This window comes from Hippoglossus hippoglossus, chromosome 10, assembly GCF_009819705.1.
Source record: "Hippoglossus hippoglossus isolate fHipHip1 chromosome 10, fHipHip1.pri, whole genome shotgun sequence".
Taxonomy (NCBI): Eukaryota; Metazoa; Chordata; class Actinopteri; order Pleuronectiformes; family Pleuronectidae; genus Hippoglossus; species Hippoglossus hippoglossus.
This window is the reverse complement of record NC_047160.1, coordinates 11,625,176-11,642,355: the sequence shown is the minus strand read 5'-3', so window position 1 is coordinate 11,642,355 and position 17,180 is coordinate 11,625,176. Positions and strand designations below refer to the sequence as shown.

Here is a 17,180-nt window from a genome sequence, read left to right as displayed (position 1 = left end):
CTGGCCAACATATATCTTCTTACACACATCACTCCTGTGTCAGGACACATCTGATGATGGACAAATCTTAACCTTCGTCCCCCTTCTTGCTCTGCCTGTGCTCTAATCCTCGGCCTACCGACTCTTCACACTGCTGTGAAAGAAAAGGCTGAAAAAGGAGGGACGATGCACACACTTTTTTTCTTCAGCGCAGAAATGATCAAACACGCCGCACTGGGCTCATCTGGAAGGAGTACATGCTGGCTTCCGTTCGATAAGCCTGTTACCTGTATGTATTTTGCCCTGAGGAAGAAGAAGTGCCTGTGTGTGTGTGTGTGTGTGCGTGCGTGCGTGCGTGCGTGCGTGCGTGCGTGCGTGTGTGTGTCTGGTTGTGTCTGGTTGTGAAGTTAAAAATCCCTCAAGGACAAATGCACTAAGAAGAAAAGCTGTGCTGCCATTAGGAGCCCCGCACTCCCTCCTAGAGGAGAGTACAAAGCAAAACAAAGCATTCAAGCAATGAATCACCGCAGATAGATCTTTCAGGGACCATAAACAAGAATCCCAATACGAGTTGGCAATAGAGTGAAGTTATAAGTCTAAGAAATACAAATATTCACCGTCGGGTGTATAATATATCTCGCCCATGCCATCTTCTGACAGACTGATATTGGTTCAAAGACTTCATACAGAGATGTACTCTTTTCATTTAATTGATTTTCCGACTCTGCGTCAATATCTCAGTAAAGAAACAAAACAGTAATTTGCTTTTCCTATTACCCCGACCGCAATGTTTTTTTCTGAAGCATTTTGTGTCCCTCCATGTACTTTAGTTTTCTAATGCTAATGGTTTTGCATCATTTTGTGCTACAGTTTGATCTGTTTTACCCTGTTTTAATTTGTGTCCAGAACTTTTCAGACGTGCAGAAATCTTCCGTTCATATAGACGAGGGAGAACGATAGCGGTTCAATTATAACAGCCACATGTTCCCCGGTCACGATGTTGTGTGGCTAATACGTTATGCAATGACACATTAAAGGTTGAGGGGACCTTCAATTTATATCCTTGAGAAACCAAGGTCACTTTGCAATTGCCGGGCAATAAACCAGTCCACACATGACTAAGTATTGAAGGTCACACAAAAGCCCCGGTTGCTGTGGATATATTTTGGGATTTACTGGTGTGGCTATTAAAAGGGCATCTGGCTCGGAAAGCAAAGGCGGAGGCCAGCCAGGGACTCACACAAAACTCAGCCACATCTATTTGTGCAAGTTAAAAGACTCGGTCCCAAAAACCAAAGGTGAAAGAACAGCTTCATCACGGCATTGGCAACACTTGCCACTGTGTCGTTGCATGCTTTATTTGACTCTCGAACACAAATACACTCAATTTAAGGGCCACTTGAAAATATGAAAAAACAAAAAAAAGTTTTGGCAGCTTGGGGCATTACCTGAAAATTGCAGCTCTGGCCCTAAATCAGTATGAGCTCACATATTGCCCGAGGTGGAATTGGAAATGCCATCTCTTGTTCCTGCACAACGCCATTTCAGTGTGAGAGCGAGAGAGCTGCTGGGTAAATATTAGTGTTCTGTCTTGGAGGAGCCACTCAAATCTTCATTCTCAAAAGACAAAAATAAACTAAAAGTTTTGTTTTGTGCGCCACCGGACCGAATCATGTTGATGATGCAAATGAAAGCTTCGCGAGGAGCACAGCCTCCATCACGAACGGTAAAGGTCAAACATCCAGCAGTAAAGCATCTCAACCTCAAACACTGACACGAGGCTGACATTTTCCTTCAGTGAACCGCCGCTCCATCTGTGCACTTCATATTGCCGCCGTCGGTTGAATTGTTCCATTTTTTACACGAGATGCTGCGGAGGAACCTCTTGACCAGATGAAAGCAATTGTCGGGTTAGCGCTTTGATGTCTTTGTGATGCATATTTACTGTTTTTGCAAAAAGTGCTGCAATCATCTAAACATGTTTTCATCTCAGGGCAGCGCTACAGCAGAGGCTTGTTCAGCACAGTGAAAAGCACCACTGTATCGCCGAAATTGATTTCTTAATGTCACAGTTTTCTGAAATGTCATGCTTATGAAATATAATGAGCTTTGTTCTTGTTTCCATTTGCTGGGAGATGAAAGAGAAGGACAAGTCATTAACGGTACATCAGCAATCTGAGTTCAAGTCACAGTGCTGTGAGGAGACCTGCTGTTCGCTCTGTGTAGAACATCTCAATACAACGTTGTTATGATGATTTGGAACATGTGGTTACAGACGTCAAGTAACACAGCCCCCGAAACCTCTTGATCTCTTTTGGTTACGATTCAAAGCAACTGGGTGTATCTTTTAAAAGATGCATTTCCGGGAATATTCAATGTGGGAATCGACATCAGCAAAATCTGAAAGTTGGAGAAAAAGAAAAATGGAAAAGTTTTGAGTCCGAGCTGAGGGGTTGGGCTGACCATGGTCGAAAATAGAATTGAATCAGAATCCACTCAGCCAAAATAGTTGATTCTGTGCGATCAAAGAAAAAATAATTTACCTCAAAGCCTCTTTAAATTCAGCTGCCAGATTGAATCCATATTTCACTTTCCAGCTTTTTAACTATGATTTTTTTTTTAGTTAGCAGATGTAGCCAATGAGGCCAAATGAAAACAGATCAACTCACAGCTGTTAGCTCAGAACCATCAGATGGCAACTGCCTTTGAAAAAATGAACTCAGAAAATCAAACATGTGGATTGTCATGTTACCTGACCGTATTTAAAACTGAGTGCGCAGATCTGCGTACTGATCCGATACCACGTCTTTAGAGTTTGAGTGTTTTCACCTTGATAAAACTGCAATTTTCTTTACCCAGAAATCATTTCTTCATTGCCGCTCAAGAAGAAGAAGTGACTCCAGTAGTGTAGCGTAAGACAGAGATTGCTAAAATGTAAGCAACTTGACAAAAAAAAAAACGGCGACATGTACCGATTCAAGACTTCATTTGTTGATTCAATAGCAAGCTATTTAAAGGTTCACTGTGTAAGATTTAGGTGAAAGGGATTGAAATTGAATATAAAATAATCCTATTGATGTTTTAACTATGTTTCATCTGAATTATACTAATTGTTGTTTTGTTTACCCTATAATGGGCCCTTTGTATTTAAATACTTTATTTTTAAATACTTTAGAGCGGGCTCTCTCTACGGAGGCCACAATGTTTTTTTACAGTACACAATACACACAATTCACCTTTTTAGTTTTTATGACAACTGAAGGCTACCACAGATGCTCTTTAATGTTTGGAAGGGGAGGGTGAGGTGAGGGGTGTTCAGCTGCAACATGCAACTTCATCACTAGATGTAACTAAATTCCTCACACTGAAACTTTAAAGGAAGTAACTCTTAAGTGTCCTTAAGAGTTCTATTGCATTCAATCTCTTTAAGTATTTGTCTGTCAAAGGGTTTAACCTGAGCCAGGCCATACAGTAATGATAGGAATCATTACTTGCATACAGGGTTAGAAGAATAGAGCGGTTAAAACACATTATATTAGTTTTTTTTTTATCGCTATTTGGTATAGACAAGTAGGCAAAGTCCAGGTATTGGAATCAGTATCGCCAAAAGAAAAATGGTATCAGAACATCTCTAGTTATATGTATGCATTTGTTTTTTTATAAATCTATCTAAGTGTCTAAATCTACACTACCACTGCTTTATATTGAGGTAATGCAAATAAATGTCTAAAGCTAAACTACACATTTCAACAAAAGCAAATTATGGTTTCAGGGAAATCTTAAGGGTTATAGTAAGTAAAGTGAATCATTTAAAGTATATTGTTTCATGTCTGGCTGGTGTTTAATTTTCCTTTTCTGCATGAAGGCATCGCTGAAGGAAACCCAGTCCAGATTTGGACCTTCCCATCAACGTGAGGAAACACAATTAGTCTTGATTGCTTTCCCTCCCTCAACCGAACTAAATACTTCCAGTCTGGGAGGTTTCCAGCATTTGAAATGACACACTGTCTGGATGAGCTGGAGATCGTGCCGCGTGCCAATCAAACCTCCAGTGCCAGGCTGCAACTGAGAACTTACTTATCAAATGTAATGAAGAAATACAGGAATAATCAAACTTTTCCCAGAAACAACATAATTAAATGCAATCATGAAAGGTTAGTAACAGGGAGCCTTTAAATGTTCGAGCTGTGCTATATTTAGAAATCATCTTATACGCAGAGTATTCTAGGTCCTGCTAGTGATGTTTATTATTTCTAGTGGCTCAGTCCTAGTCGGCATTGTCCCCTGTCAGTTTTAATCGACACTTTTCAAGAGTTTTAAGCTGGAGAGGAAACATCTTTTTGGGAGAGGGAAAAGCCGAACGCTGAGAGACAATGGGCCCCCATCTCGGCCCTGTCTCGAAGAGCCAGACGTTTGTTGCAGCGCGCCTGGCAAGAGCGGCTTAAGAGTTAATTTCCTGGCAGTGATTTGTGAGGAAGCAGCATCAACAAGCTGCTGCAGACTGGAGCATGAAAACCATTACTTCAATCCCTCACTCCCTGACATTAATAGGATGAATAAATGTTTTTGTTCACTGCTTAATTTGGATCAATTCATCCAAATGGCACCGAAAACAAGTAAATATCCATCTCAGCCCCCCTCCTGATAGCAAAAGACAAAGAGAACTCACTCTGCCTTTTTCTCCCACCGACTGTTTAAGATTCCTCCGCTCGGCGCCAGGCTCTTATATCAGATGATAACTGAAATGACTGAGTCTGAGGAACATTTACTGAGCGAGACTTGTGTTATAGGAAGGGTTTATTTTAAGTCGATTCACTCTCACCACACAGGAGGTTGTCATGTCTCATTTTATTTCGTAGTTACTGGGAAAGGGATTTTTCTGACGCCAGACATCCGATGTGATAAATGAGATGCACCCTGTTAGACTGCATCCTACACATATATTTAAATCATGAATAACCAAAGACGAATACTAGAGCGTGGAACTTGTTTATGTCTTTCTTGGGGTTTCACACCAATATTGTTTGGTCTGGACTTTGGGACTTTTCAGTTTAGTTTGATCCAAAGTAACAGGTGTGAAAGATGGCTCAGATCACGGTCCGGACCAACAGACAAATATTTAGTCCAATCAAAGGAAACGGTTCACAAGAAGTGTAAAGCACTTTTTTTGATAGTTCGGACTTTCCGACCAATCAGAGGAAGTGAAGCAATTGAAGAAGAAAAGAAGTGCAAGTAACTCACAGGCTTGTTTATAGTCTTCGCCCTCTGACTATATCTTCATCCTGTCAGTTCTACCACAATGATATGAACCAGTTCATTCATTATCTCCATTCAAGCGGAAAGACACATTTTTGATGCACTTTCTTCAGGAAAGTTAATGAAAACAACAGCTGAATTTATAACGTTACAATGTCAGGACTACGCCTGTCTACAAACCAATCAATGTCAAGTATAGTACAGAAGTCTTGAGAGAACCAGATGTTTAAAAGCTGTCAATGAATCTGTCCCTGCAAAGTTTTTGTTGTAGCTCATGAACATTAACGTGCAAATATATACGTCAGATCTCTCAGGTTGCACGTTTCAGGTCTGATGTGTCTTCTGTCCCTCGATGTAATCCTCCACTGACTGCCTGTGAAGGTGAGATCCGGCCTCTGAGGGAACCACACCAATCTGCTGAAGGACTCCGTGTTCTTCTTGTCTCTGAAGACAGGTCATTATGACATGATGTCAGCTGCGTGTTTGGGTGCGCTGTCCCGCAGCAGATTTAATTTGGGACCCATCAGACGCCTTTTTGATGGCTGTCGCGTGATGGATAAGAATCTAAACCGCTGGTGCACAAGTGTAAATGGAGCCAATGCTTTTACAGCACACGGCCTCAGAAAGAAGTGCCCAGATGACAGCTTATAGTATTACTACTTAACCAACACCAAGCAGAGTACAGCGACGAGGTCAGGAGGCCACGAGCATACAGGGTGCTGATCAGCGCTCAGTGGAGCTCTGCAGTTATATGCTGCGGTGAAAAAACAACTGTACAAACTTGTGTTTGTACAATATTATTCACACGCAGCCCAAAATGTCCTGCGCTCCCCAGATCCCTGGCTGAATTACCAGCAGTCACCGTCTTTACTTTAGCAGGACGACATAACAGAGAAAAAGGCAGAGTCGCTTACTGCACACAGAATAACTCTGGCACATCCACAAATCAATGCTAAATCACCCACGCTGCAGCTTCAACCGCCACTCGCTCATACACTCGTACAGTAGGTTGAGGTTATTTTGATTGGATCTAAAACTATTCTTCTGAATGCCCGAAAAACTTGGGTGAGCCGAGGCGACGGGCCACAGCGCTGATGGTCCCACTACAAAATGACTTTGATCTGAGAGATATGGGAGATAGACATCAGAGGTCACAAATAAACCCTGTCAGAGGTGAGAGCGCTCCACAGCTGCACTCGGTACTTGACCACTCGCCTCTATAGAGCAGTTGGCTGAGAGGAAGAGTCTCACCTTGGGTTTTGGCAAGAGAGGCAGCCTTTGTTAATTTTTAATGCATTTGGAAACTAGTAATTAAGTCCCCCCCCGATGGACTGGGAAATTGACATGCTCTGGAGAGCCAGTGAGTAATTATATTTGTAAAGAGCAGTGATACAAGATACTCCCCTCTGACTGGGACTCATTACACATCATTAGAGAGGCGCGGCAACTAGGCGCACGCGCGCACCACATGCAATCGACCACACACGCCCCCACAAGCACGAGAGGAGTCACACACGCAACACACACAGTGTCACTTTCTCTGTCACACACACACACACACATACAGATCGATGAGCAGAAATCCAAACACTGATTCTCTTTGGTAAACACACTTCGCTCCACAGGTCCCTGACCTGCGCATAGTGCGTCAGGTCCTGACAGGACGGGTGTGGGCCGTGTGAAACTCGAGTTTGCATCTGGTGATGACCACACTGCGGTGGGTCAATACGTAATGAAAGATGAAATTTGAAAGTAATTCTCATTCATTTAATAGTGAAAGGTTGAGATTTGAAAGTTTCCAAATGGGGCCTCAGGAGGACTTTGGTCCAGCCTTTGAAGCAATCATTACCATTACAGCAGTGTAGGGCTAAGAGCTGCAGGGAGATGATAGAACGGCACGAGAAACTTAGTGGACTCCTCTTAAACTGGAGCAGGAGTGGCTGCGGCTCGAAACATCAGTCTCAGAAAAGAATTTGTACAACTCGCCTTCATGTTGCATCTTTGCAGTATTTCTCCTCTCTCTCTCTCTCTCTCTCTCTCTCTCTCTCTCTCTCTCTCTCTCTGTCTGACTGTATTCTGCAGCTGCGGAGCACATATTATAAAACCAGACTGAAATATAGATTAAATCCACTGGGGCCTGTCTTTTGGAAAACACCAAACAAATGCTAAATCTATATTTCACAACAAACTGAGCATCATCTTTCAATAATTTTGCTCCATTTGAGGAACATTTTGAAAAGCTCTCTATAGAAATGGAAATGGTGTAACGGAAATGAAATGAACGCAACACATAAATCAAACGTTCACAATCACTGACATTTACAGCCGTTTGCCGCCGTCTGATTTGTTGAAATTTGTTGGTGAAATAGTTTTTCTTCCTCCACGCTTAAGAAATGCTTTCATTCATTACAGAGTAGTGAGAGTGAGGGCATGTTGCTGCCTAATAGTTTAGGCCTATTGTTCCTGTGAAATGAGAAAAATATTCAGATTGTTGTGTGTATTTCAAATGTGTTTCTGCATTATTAATGCCACAGTCAGATTGCCCAGGGAAGGGGGGGGGGGGGGGGGGCTATATTAGTGTCAGAAAGCGGAGTTTGAGTTGCCTTGTCTGCTTTCACTTTAAACTCATTATCTTGTCTAATTCTCTCTCCTCCATTATTCCCTCATCCCTTTAAGCAGCCTAATTAAAAGCTTTCTTTTTTTCCCCCATTAATATTTATTTATTTATTCTGCATTTCTACATGAAACTGCCTCACCCTGCGTGAAATCTAAATTAAAGATTTTTTTCTTCTATGATCTAACTGAAGGGATTCCTCTGCTGTGGACTCAAAGCCATGGATGAAGAGAGAAACTTTTTTCACTCGTCCCGATATCGACTCTCGCCTGTGAGAGCGGTGGCTAATGTGTTATATGGTGTCAAATACAAACAGTTTATCTACTCCACTTAATGCTGTTTAGAGGAGATTAACGCTGAAACTCTAGCGACACCCGTATTAAATATAAAGAAAACTGTAAACAAATATAAAATGAAGACATGTAATTATAATTACTTGTGCTCTCAGAACTGCAATTCACACTTTATGTTAATTGGACCCATCATGGTCTGATTTCTCTCTGGCCTTGGTTTTATTTGGTTTATATGAGTGTGTCTGTAATAACAGTTTAAAGCCGTTCCGTGGGGAGATTATCAGACCATGCTACAGCGATGGACATTATCGCTCCACGACATGCATCACTTCTTCTCTGCTCATTTTTTCTCAGAATGGCTGCCGGGGAGCTAAACCAAGAGAGCTTTGCCATGCGGGCTGCGTTCGTGCGTGCACGTTTTGGAGTGCGTGCATCCATGTGGGCAAACGTGTGGTTTGTTTTTGCTTGGGTCTCTCTGTGGGTGCGATTGAGAGCATGTGTGCGAGAGTGCATGTGCCCGGAGTACTCGTATGTGGTTTTTGAGGGTGTGTGTGCATGCATGTAGAATGACATTTAGCAAAATGTGGCAGCGAGAGAGGAAACATCTGACTCATAATTGAAGTGCCGTGAAAGAAATATGATCATGAATCTGTATCAGGCTTACGTGCTCAGCTTTAAACCGGCAGCAGCAGCAGCAGCAGCACGAGGCAGCGCGCCCAGCATTCCTCGTACCTTACCACCCTGAAGGCTGATTACAATGCTCGAAATGATACTCCACAGAGATGACAGAGGAAAACACGGCACATTCACTGCAAGCAATCCTCATGACAAAATCGATAAGCCGTAGCGCTCTCATCTCCATCAAAGGGAGAATCGCAGGATGAATGCAGTAGTGCCTCCCTGATTCAACCACACCAGTCATCTCGGTGTCCTGGAGGACGAAGTAGCACCACTTCTCCGTCTCCATCCTGCTCTTCACATGTGGAGCTCTATAAACAGCAACCTGAGGCAGATGGCTCTTTTAGGGACGGGGCTGGTGATATCCTTCGTTTTTTCTTGCCATGAAAAGGCCAACCGAACCTCAGTGGCCACAAATCTTGACTTGTTGTGACACCTATAGTTGCACGCTATATGAGACTGGGCTTTCATTTGAAGAAGTTAAAGGGTTTAACAGGTGAAACTACCCAATACAAAATAACAAAGAGAAATTATCTCTGATGTTGTTAATTGTCCCCTGACCCTCAGGTTTATTAAATAACCCCTTTGGTTACGTAGCTCAATCATCTCTGTCATTTACCTCCTCTGTTCTACAGGAACATGTAAACACATCAGCCTCAATGAGTCACACTGTTACACCGCTCAACAAGTTCCTTTATTAGGATCGTGTTGGTCAGTGGAGTTTATTTGAATCTGTGCTGCCTACACCATCCTGCTGCCTTAAACACTCAACAGCTCAACAAATGTATGTTGACGTGAAGTGAGACTACGGACTGTTAACATAACAAACAGCACAATTATCATTTGAAAAATTAAAGTGGAATAAAATTAATTACAATTAATTAATTAATTATTTGATAATTATACATTCTTAGCTCTGCCACTTCAGCACTTACAAGGGTGTCGCTGCTACAGGCTTATTAGACTCATACAAGCATTATCAGGTTGCTAATGCTAACTAATGTTGACACTTTATACCCGCTCTAAGACCGACATGGACTCTGAAAAATAGGCCTAAAATTAGGTCCAGACATTTTCCGGACTTTTCCTTTCACATATAAAGAATGCAGCAGGAGATTGTGACAAGAGGAAAATGTCCAAAACATTTAGGTGAGGGATGACATCTGGGTAGAGCACGCAGGAGGCAGGACCTGACATGCAAATCCTACTCTGTAAATCCCGTGTTTTTGTTTACAGCACGTCAGCATCGGTTCTTGATTTCAAAAGCTCTCAAATCTCTTTGTCTTCTCAAATTGACATCTTTGTAGGCGTCTTCTACGTGTGCTGTGCCTCTTTTTCATCCTGACATGTTTGTATTCTTTGTGTTGTTTTTTTCACTATTGCGTCCATCGTGTCATCTTCAACTCGCTCACTCACCTGAATTTCCCTGCTCTGTTTTCACATGAGCTCACTCTGGTATTTTTCCGGAACTTTTGCTGGTGCTGGGTGGAACAACTGACAGTGGTGCATGTTTGAAAGTAGCTTAAAAAATTGCACCACCTGTGCTGCTGCTACTACACAAATAGTTTGTTTTTAGTATAACCTTCTTGTGGCTACAGTGGCCACTGTTCAGCAAATGTCACACAGGGACACATTAATCTGCAACTGAAAATAGTTCCCAACAAATTATTCAAGATTCTGTACTTTTTTTGCCCTACGGGGACAAAAGTAATATTTACCTCATGTTAAATGCTTGCTAAAACTTACAGTGCTTAGCTGTTTTAAGGAAATTGCACAAGCTTTTAAAAGAACAAATTCAAGTTTACATTTCTAACCTGATTTTAAACATCTGCAGGATCCCCTCAGTTGGAACCAATAGCCTTTGGGCAAAGTGCCACTGGCAAGGTAGGGAAGTCTGCAAGCACCGAGAAGCAGACTTACAAATTGGTTTAGGTCTCGTCTGGGGATTTGTTCGACAGTTACAAACATGTAGAATAACCTAAGCAGTATCATTATTTGCCAACAGCTCACGGTGAAAAACAAATGCAAACAACAACAACAGGAAGATTTCAGTTTGTAGTCGGCACAGAACCACTCTAAATGTGTGAGGAGGGAAATCGGCTGTGTCAAAGAGATGGATGGAAAAGGTACAAAGCTTGGGTAGTGTGCTAACAAACTCCATTTTGTGTTGCTGCAGCTGTTTCCATGGAGCTTGCTCTCCCTCTCTTTTTGCTCACTCTCTTCCTCTGCCTCTCCACTCGCTTTCGTCTCTCTCTCTCTCTCTCTCTCTCTCTCTCTCTCTCTCTCTCTCTCTCTCTCTCTCTCTCTCTCTCACACACACACACACACACACACACACACACCCACACACCGTGTCTGAAAGAGGATTCAGCTGTGTGAGTCAATCTTCAACCAACCGCAACTGGGAGAGAGAACCCCTCGTCCTCTCAGACAGACTTTTCTCCTCTCCTCCATCTCTCCAGCATCGCGCCCATCTCATCATCTTTTTTTTTTCTTCTCAGCCTCATTACAATAATTTCTTAATTTATTCTAAACCCCAGTCACAACAACAAACCCACATTCCGCACACTCAATTACCGTGTTTTTGATACAGCATCACATCAACAAGACGCACAGGAACCAGTCCATGTATTTACAGTGCTGTGTTTCCACCCCCTTGTGTCTTATTTGGAGAGCATGTGGCAATCAGTAGTGCTCATTACGACAAGCTGCCCTACAAAGATGGCCCAGAAAAATGTCCTTGAAGGAAGAGGTGAAGGAAGAAAGAAGAGAGAGAACGAAGGGATGCTTACCGAGGACTCCGACGCGGTAGTTGAGAGTGATAACAATGACATTCCCGTAGCTGGCCAGGACGCTCCCATCGATCATGTTGCCCGTCCCCTCCATGTAGGATCCTCCGTGGATGTAGACCATCACGGGCTTGGCACCGGTGTCTCGTATGTCTGCAAGAGCGGCCATCATTAACACATTCACATTGCCGTCCGCCTACTCCGATCAAAGGGTCAGCTCAGATTCAGATACAGCACATACAAACACATGGTGGCCACACACAAAACGGGGCTGACTGTCCCCTCCCAGATACCAGCTATAAGGACACAATGCACTGGTCTACTGTTGGAAGAATGTGGAAGCAGTACTCCATCCTATCTGCTCTTTGAGAAACAATTTCCACTCGAGATGTTAGAGTTCGGCCCCATTAGAATAATTTGCCGTCTCGGCTGAAAACGCTGCTTGTCGTTTACCTCACATAAACCAAACTATTAGGGCTGTGTTTGGTTTTGTGTCGCCTTCCAGGAGACAGACCCACTTCCCAATATAGACACGCAGGAAGCCATTAGGGAGAATAAAGAGAAAGGTACCCTGACACATCTCCTAACCACGGAGAAGTCTAATCTGGCTTGACAGTGATAGGGAAAACGCGCTGGCTAATTACACAATGCTACCATGCGCCTCCGTTTTTTTTTGTGGTAAGCAGGCCTATCTCTTTGCAACAATTTATTTGCATGGCCCTGCTCAGTATTGCTGTCGGTTAAGTTTGTGCTTCAGTATCTGTAAAAGGTTGTTTATTTTATTCCAGGACCAAGGCTTGATACCCAGCTGGAATGACACTCCAGCCAGATAAAGCACATCCAGAGGTAGAGGGAAGAAAAAAGCCTCTGTCTGAGGAATAGACTGAATTACTGACTGGCTAGCTCGAGCAGGGAGACAAGACAAGAAACTCTCTCTCATTTTCACTCCTGCTCCCCCTGCGTTCTCCGCAGCTTCTCGCCTTCCCCTCCCTCACTTTGTATCGCTTTCACTCACAGACTCTCCCCTGTCTTACTCCCTGTTTCCCTCCCGCCTTCCCTCCATCTCTGTCCAACTCTCTGTCTCTCTCTCTCTCTCTCTTTATTTTTTTTTTTTCCTTCTCCCCTAAGCCCTGAGAATGGTGAAAATGAGAGGGAGAGCGGGTTGGGGAGGGCAAAGAGAGAGGAAGACAGAGGGAGAGAGACACAAAGACAGACCGGAAGGAAAGAAGGAAGGAAAGAAGGAAGAAAGGAAGAGAAAATAATGCGACGGGCTCGGATTTAAAAGGGTGGTATTGTATTCTGGTTGCTATAGTGACTGAGAGCCAAAATTCAAAGTCCTAAAGAACAGCTAATCGTGGACTACATCCTGCACAGCTCCGATCTGCATCCATCTGCAGGCTGCACTCATCGTTATGCACCCCATCACATTAGCACCGAGGACAACTACTTAAATGCATTTTGTAGAGACACGGTTTTTCCGTAACCTTATAGCAGAGCTCAGCCGTGATTCACACTTTTTTTTCCCTTCGTTTTTTCATTATTCCCTCGGTTATTCATGGCCCTGTTACGTTTAAAAGCAAAGCAATAACTTGTACATGATGTGGCCTTATTTATGGCTTTCTTTATCTCGCTGGTATCTGAGAAGGCTACACAGTGAAATGTAATTTATGGCTGACACTTCTCTATGCACACACACACACACACACACTTATCTTAGACAGGAGGAGGAGGGTATGCATGGGGTGAGAAAGCATGGATGGTACAGTCAGAGAAGGAAAGGGCATTTCTTTTTGGGGAAGGGGGTAGAGGGAGAATAACAGTAAAATGATATCCTTCACAAGCTCAAACAAATGGGCCACAGATACAGAGAGAATGGCAAAGAGGAAGAAGGAAGAGGGGGCAGAAATAAGAAAAAGAGATTAGTCATGTCAGTGTTATCAGTCACCTCTTTTGTTGATTCACATCGAGTCTCCATGACAACAGTTAAATCCCTCTGGGAGAGTGTTACAAGACATTGAAGCTCCACTTGTTCTAATCTATTTATTGACTTGATCTGATAGGGGGGGTGTCACACAGATGTGATATACAGTTCTCACTGACGCTGATGTGTGTAAATATGCATGCAACAGATCCCAATTGGACTTTTGGTGTGTTTTACAGCAAGAAATAGTCTTCATTTCTGGATGGATCCACATCTGGGCTGCAGCGCAGCATAACTTAAGAGGCAATGAGGTGAGTAGCTCTTCTTAACCAATCAGATCAGAGCTTTTTCAGTCGCTGCGGATGGGCTAATCTAGCCAAACAGGTGACTAAGCTGCTAACTTAGCTACTTCTCCGGGGGGCAAACATATTGTTACATCAACACACATGTTCACATGTTCATAGCATCGTAAAAGCAGCACAGAGCTCTGTGCTAGAAAAGAAACAGAGACATGTTTATTAATGCACATAAAAGAATATCTGAAATAGAACTCCATGCACCGTAAACTGAAAACAAAAAGACAAATAAACTCATGTTCTGGAGATGAACAAAACAAAACCGGTGCATGGTAGAAATGTAGATGAAGGCTGATGTGCAGTGAAGAGTGAGCTGAACGGAAACATAATTTATGCACAGTAGCACATCCTTCTCTCAGATATTTCTCTCACCAGAGAAGTGAGAACATGCAGCATCTACTATACCGTGACACACACTCACACACTCCAGCACAAACTCTACAATAAAAAAAAAAATTGTACAACAGTGGAAAAAATTAATTTCAAATTGCCCCTAAATGAATAAATAACCACAGGCTTTCCGTTGGCTGCACTTCAGTCCAGCTCCAGTCAAACCTAAATACACAGAGCAAGAATTCTAGCAGGACCAGAGGAACACAACCTTTCATAGGTGCATCACAGCGGCTCAGGACTGATTGGAGTATCAGTGGGAGGTATAACTCAGGCCTGAGCTGAGCCTCTAAGTGTTGCTGCTGCAGGTGAAACCCACCAGGAGGGCAAGGAGTACTCAGCCCCTCTCCTCCTCCATCATATTTTCCCTCTCTTGCCTACACCTCCACCTTTTTGTCCTTTGCCTCTCACTCCTCTCCAAACAGTCCGTCATATATCTGACGTTAAGCGCCCCCCACAACCGTCCTTGACACTCCGGAGTGGGACAGGACAAAGGCAAACGGAGATAAGTGTCAGTGGCATTCACTGTGTCAACACTTGGTGAAACATGTTGGCTGTCAGCGACTATCAGTAAGGTCTGAGGTGGAGGGGAACGGGTGGCAATGTCCTGATGTGGCAGGACATGACATGCACCCGACTGTGCCGCTTGTGTCAGGCCAAGCTTCTCGCTTCATTCATGACAAGTCCATTACTGGCCATTTTCATGTCGCGTATATAGTTTATCTGGGGAGCCTTTTACAAAAGAGGCAGTGTAATTAAACCGAATTGTGCAATAGTACAAGTCGGTGACACTATTCTGAACGTCTGCTTTATATTCCCTTCAATGGAATCAAACGTGTGTGACTATAGGTTCTTATTTTTTTATAGCATAGGTCTTTCATGCTGCATCCACACTACTACGTTATCATTTTAAAATGCATCAGCTCTGCTACGAATACACCTTGCGTCCACAAAAAATGGAGAAGTTTGGAATCGCTGCTTCTACTTTAGCTTAAAAACTCCAGAGCAGTTTTAGTCTGGACGGGATGTAACTGAGATGTTTGGAAACGATTCGGTAATAGGTAGAGAATCGCAACAGCTTGCTGATACGGTCTTTTCGGTCAGACGTAGCTTTCGGTGATTCGTCAAGCTCCTATCATATGACCACTTCTGGAGGAAAATAGCTTGGGCTACCAGTGTCGACCACACCATGTATAATCAATTCTACCCCTGTTTGTCTTTGCTAACAGCTGTTGTGCAGTTACATTCTGGATTTTACAATGATATAACTGCTAACATGTGTAGGATACAAGCTATTATTCGGGTCTGCACATTGTTGTTGGGATTGGAACGATGAAACGTGCACCTTTATGGTTGTAGTTCACCACAACACCGGACCTGAGATGTGTCCTAACATCTGAACACATCCCTGGAAGAACTGTGGATCTTGATATCGCCGTGGTAAATGTAATGGGAAGAATGACCTTTCTGGGAAGGTGCCGTCTTGCTCCCAAGGTGTTTCTGAGCTAAATATGATGTTGGCAGCAGTGCAGAAAGAGGGCAGTGTGTGTATACTGTATATGTAGGAGGATAGAGAGAAAAGAGACAAGGATAGACTTCGGATGAGTAAAGCCTACAAGTCTATTAGACAAAGCCCCCCTACGGCTGGTCTGGACCTGGTTGAGAGGAGAAAGCTGTAGAGTGCTGTCATCCTTAAGACTCAAAGAAAGCTTTTTGCTCCCTGAGTGAAACAGGACTAAGTCTCAAGTCTTTCAGGGAAACCTGCTGTCCTTGGTGTTTGCTACAACAACTGGCAATATAATGTAAAAAACACTGAAGGGTTTACGGCCGCACACCAATAAACACAGTCAATAATCAGGATATGAAATAAAAACCTAAAGAAATGCTGTGGCGTTGGATAAGGAAAAGGTGCCTCAGTGAACTAATTCAAAACCCATCTCCAATCTTTTCCAAAGCAGCATTTTTGCACGTTTTTGTCATCGCAATTATTTTGTGCCACTCAAGTGGAAAGGACAGAGACAGAAATAAAAAAATATATATATATATGACAGGAGCAGTCGGGCTCTGGCATTCTCTGAAATGACGCTGTCGTAGATCGGCCATTAGCAGCAACGCTTATCTTGGAAAGGAGCTGAGCAGCAATATTCCAAATATCCCAACGTAAATGGGCGTCAAGGGGCAAGGGTTCCTCAATGCCGCCACATCAGAGATAATAGGATAGTGGCAGAAAGGGACGAATGGTGTGTGACTTTCCCCCGCTGTCGATCCACCACTCTCCAGGCTGCCTGAGTCGAGCCAAGGCTTTTGCTGGAAAGGGATCCAGTAGGGGCCTCTGCGATGGAATTAATGGTAATACCCAGGCAGGTGGAGCTCAGCTCTGCTCCCTGGCACAGCAGCGATGGAGAGCTTCTCTGGGGGTGGGGGTATGTGTGTGTGTTGTCTTCCTCAGTGCTTGCTCCCCGGGCTTGGAAGTAAGCATTGTTTGGTGTGTGCATGCTTGACTGAATGAATGGAAGTGTGGGTCTACATGTCTGAGTGTGTGCACACTCATGCTGGGTGGAAGCATTCCTCCTGATTAGAGCTAGAGTATGGAAGAGCCAAATGACAGACACACACATCTATTTTTCATCAGTGGGAGAGGGCTGAGGCAGCAGTGGTGCGATACACTCCAGAGGTGTAGTGGGGACGGCTGCCTCTCTCTGCCTGACACCGGGCGCAGGGGCTCAGCACCGCGTTCCACCTCGGAGATTTCGCTCCTCCAGCCTCACTTCCTCTAGTTACATTCCCGCCTTTATCTAACAACAGCAGGTAGGTGATTGAAAGCTTGTGCTCCCTTTAACAGTGCAATAACAGCCTCTGTAAAATCCAGTCTTGATTGTGTGCCACAGCAACTTGGTCTACATG

At 43.6% G+C, this 17,180-nt stretch overlaps 1 protein-coding gene across 6 annotated transcripts in view; it reads right to left on the bottom strand.

Moving 5' to 3' along the window:
• Nucleotides 1-17,180, bottom strand: part of LOC117768974 (neuroligin-3-like) — a 145,217-nt gene that overhangs the window by 88,523 nt on the left and 39,514 nt on the right. For all 6 annotated transcript variants that reach the window (XM_034597509.1, XM_034597512.1, XM_034597513.1 and 3 more), the window contains one exon: nucleotides 11,613-11,762. In XM_034597509.1, coding sequence (XP_034453400.1) covers nucleotides 11,613-11,762 — 150 coding nt within the window. The remainder of the gene's footprint in view (nucleotides 1-11,612; nucleotides 11,763-17,180) is intronic.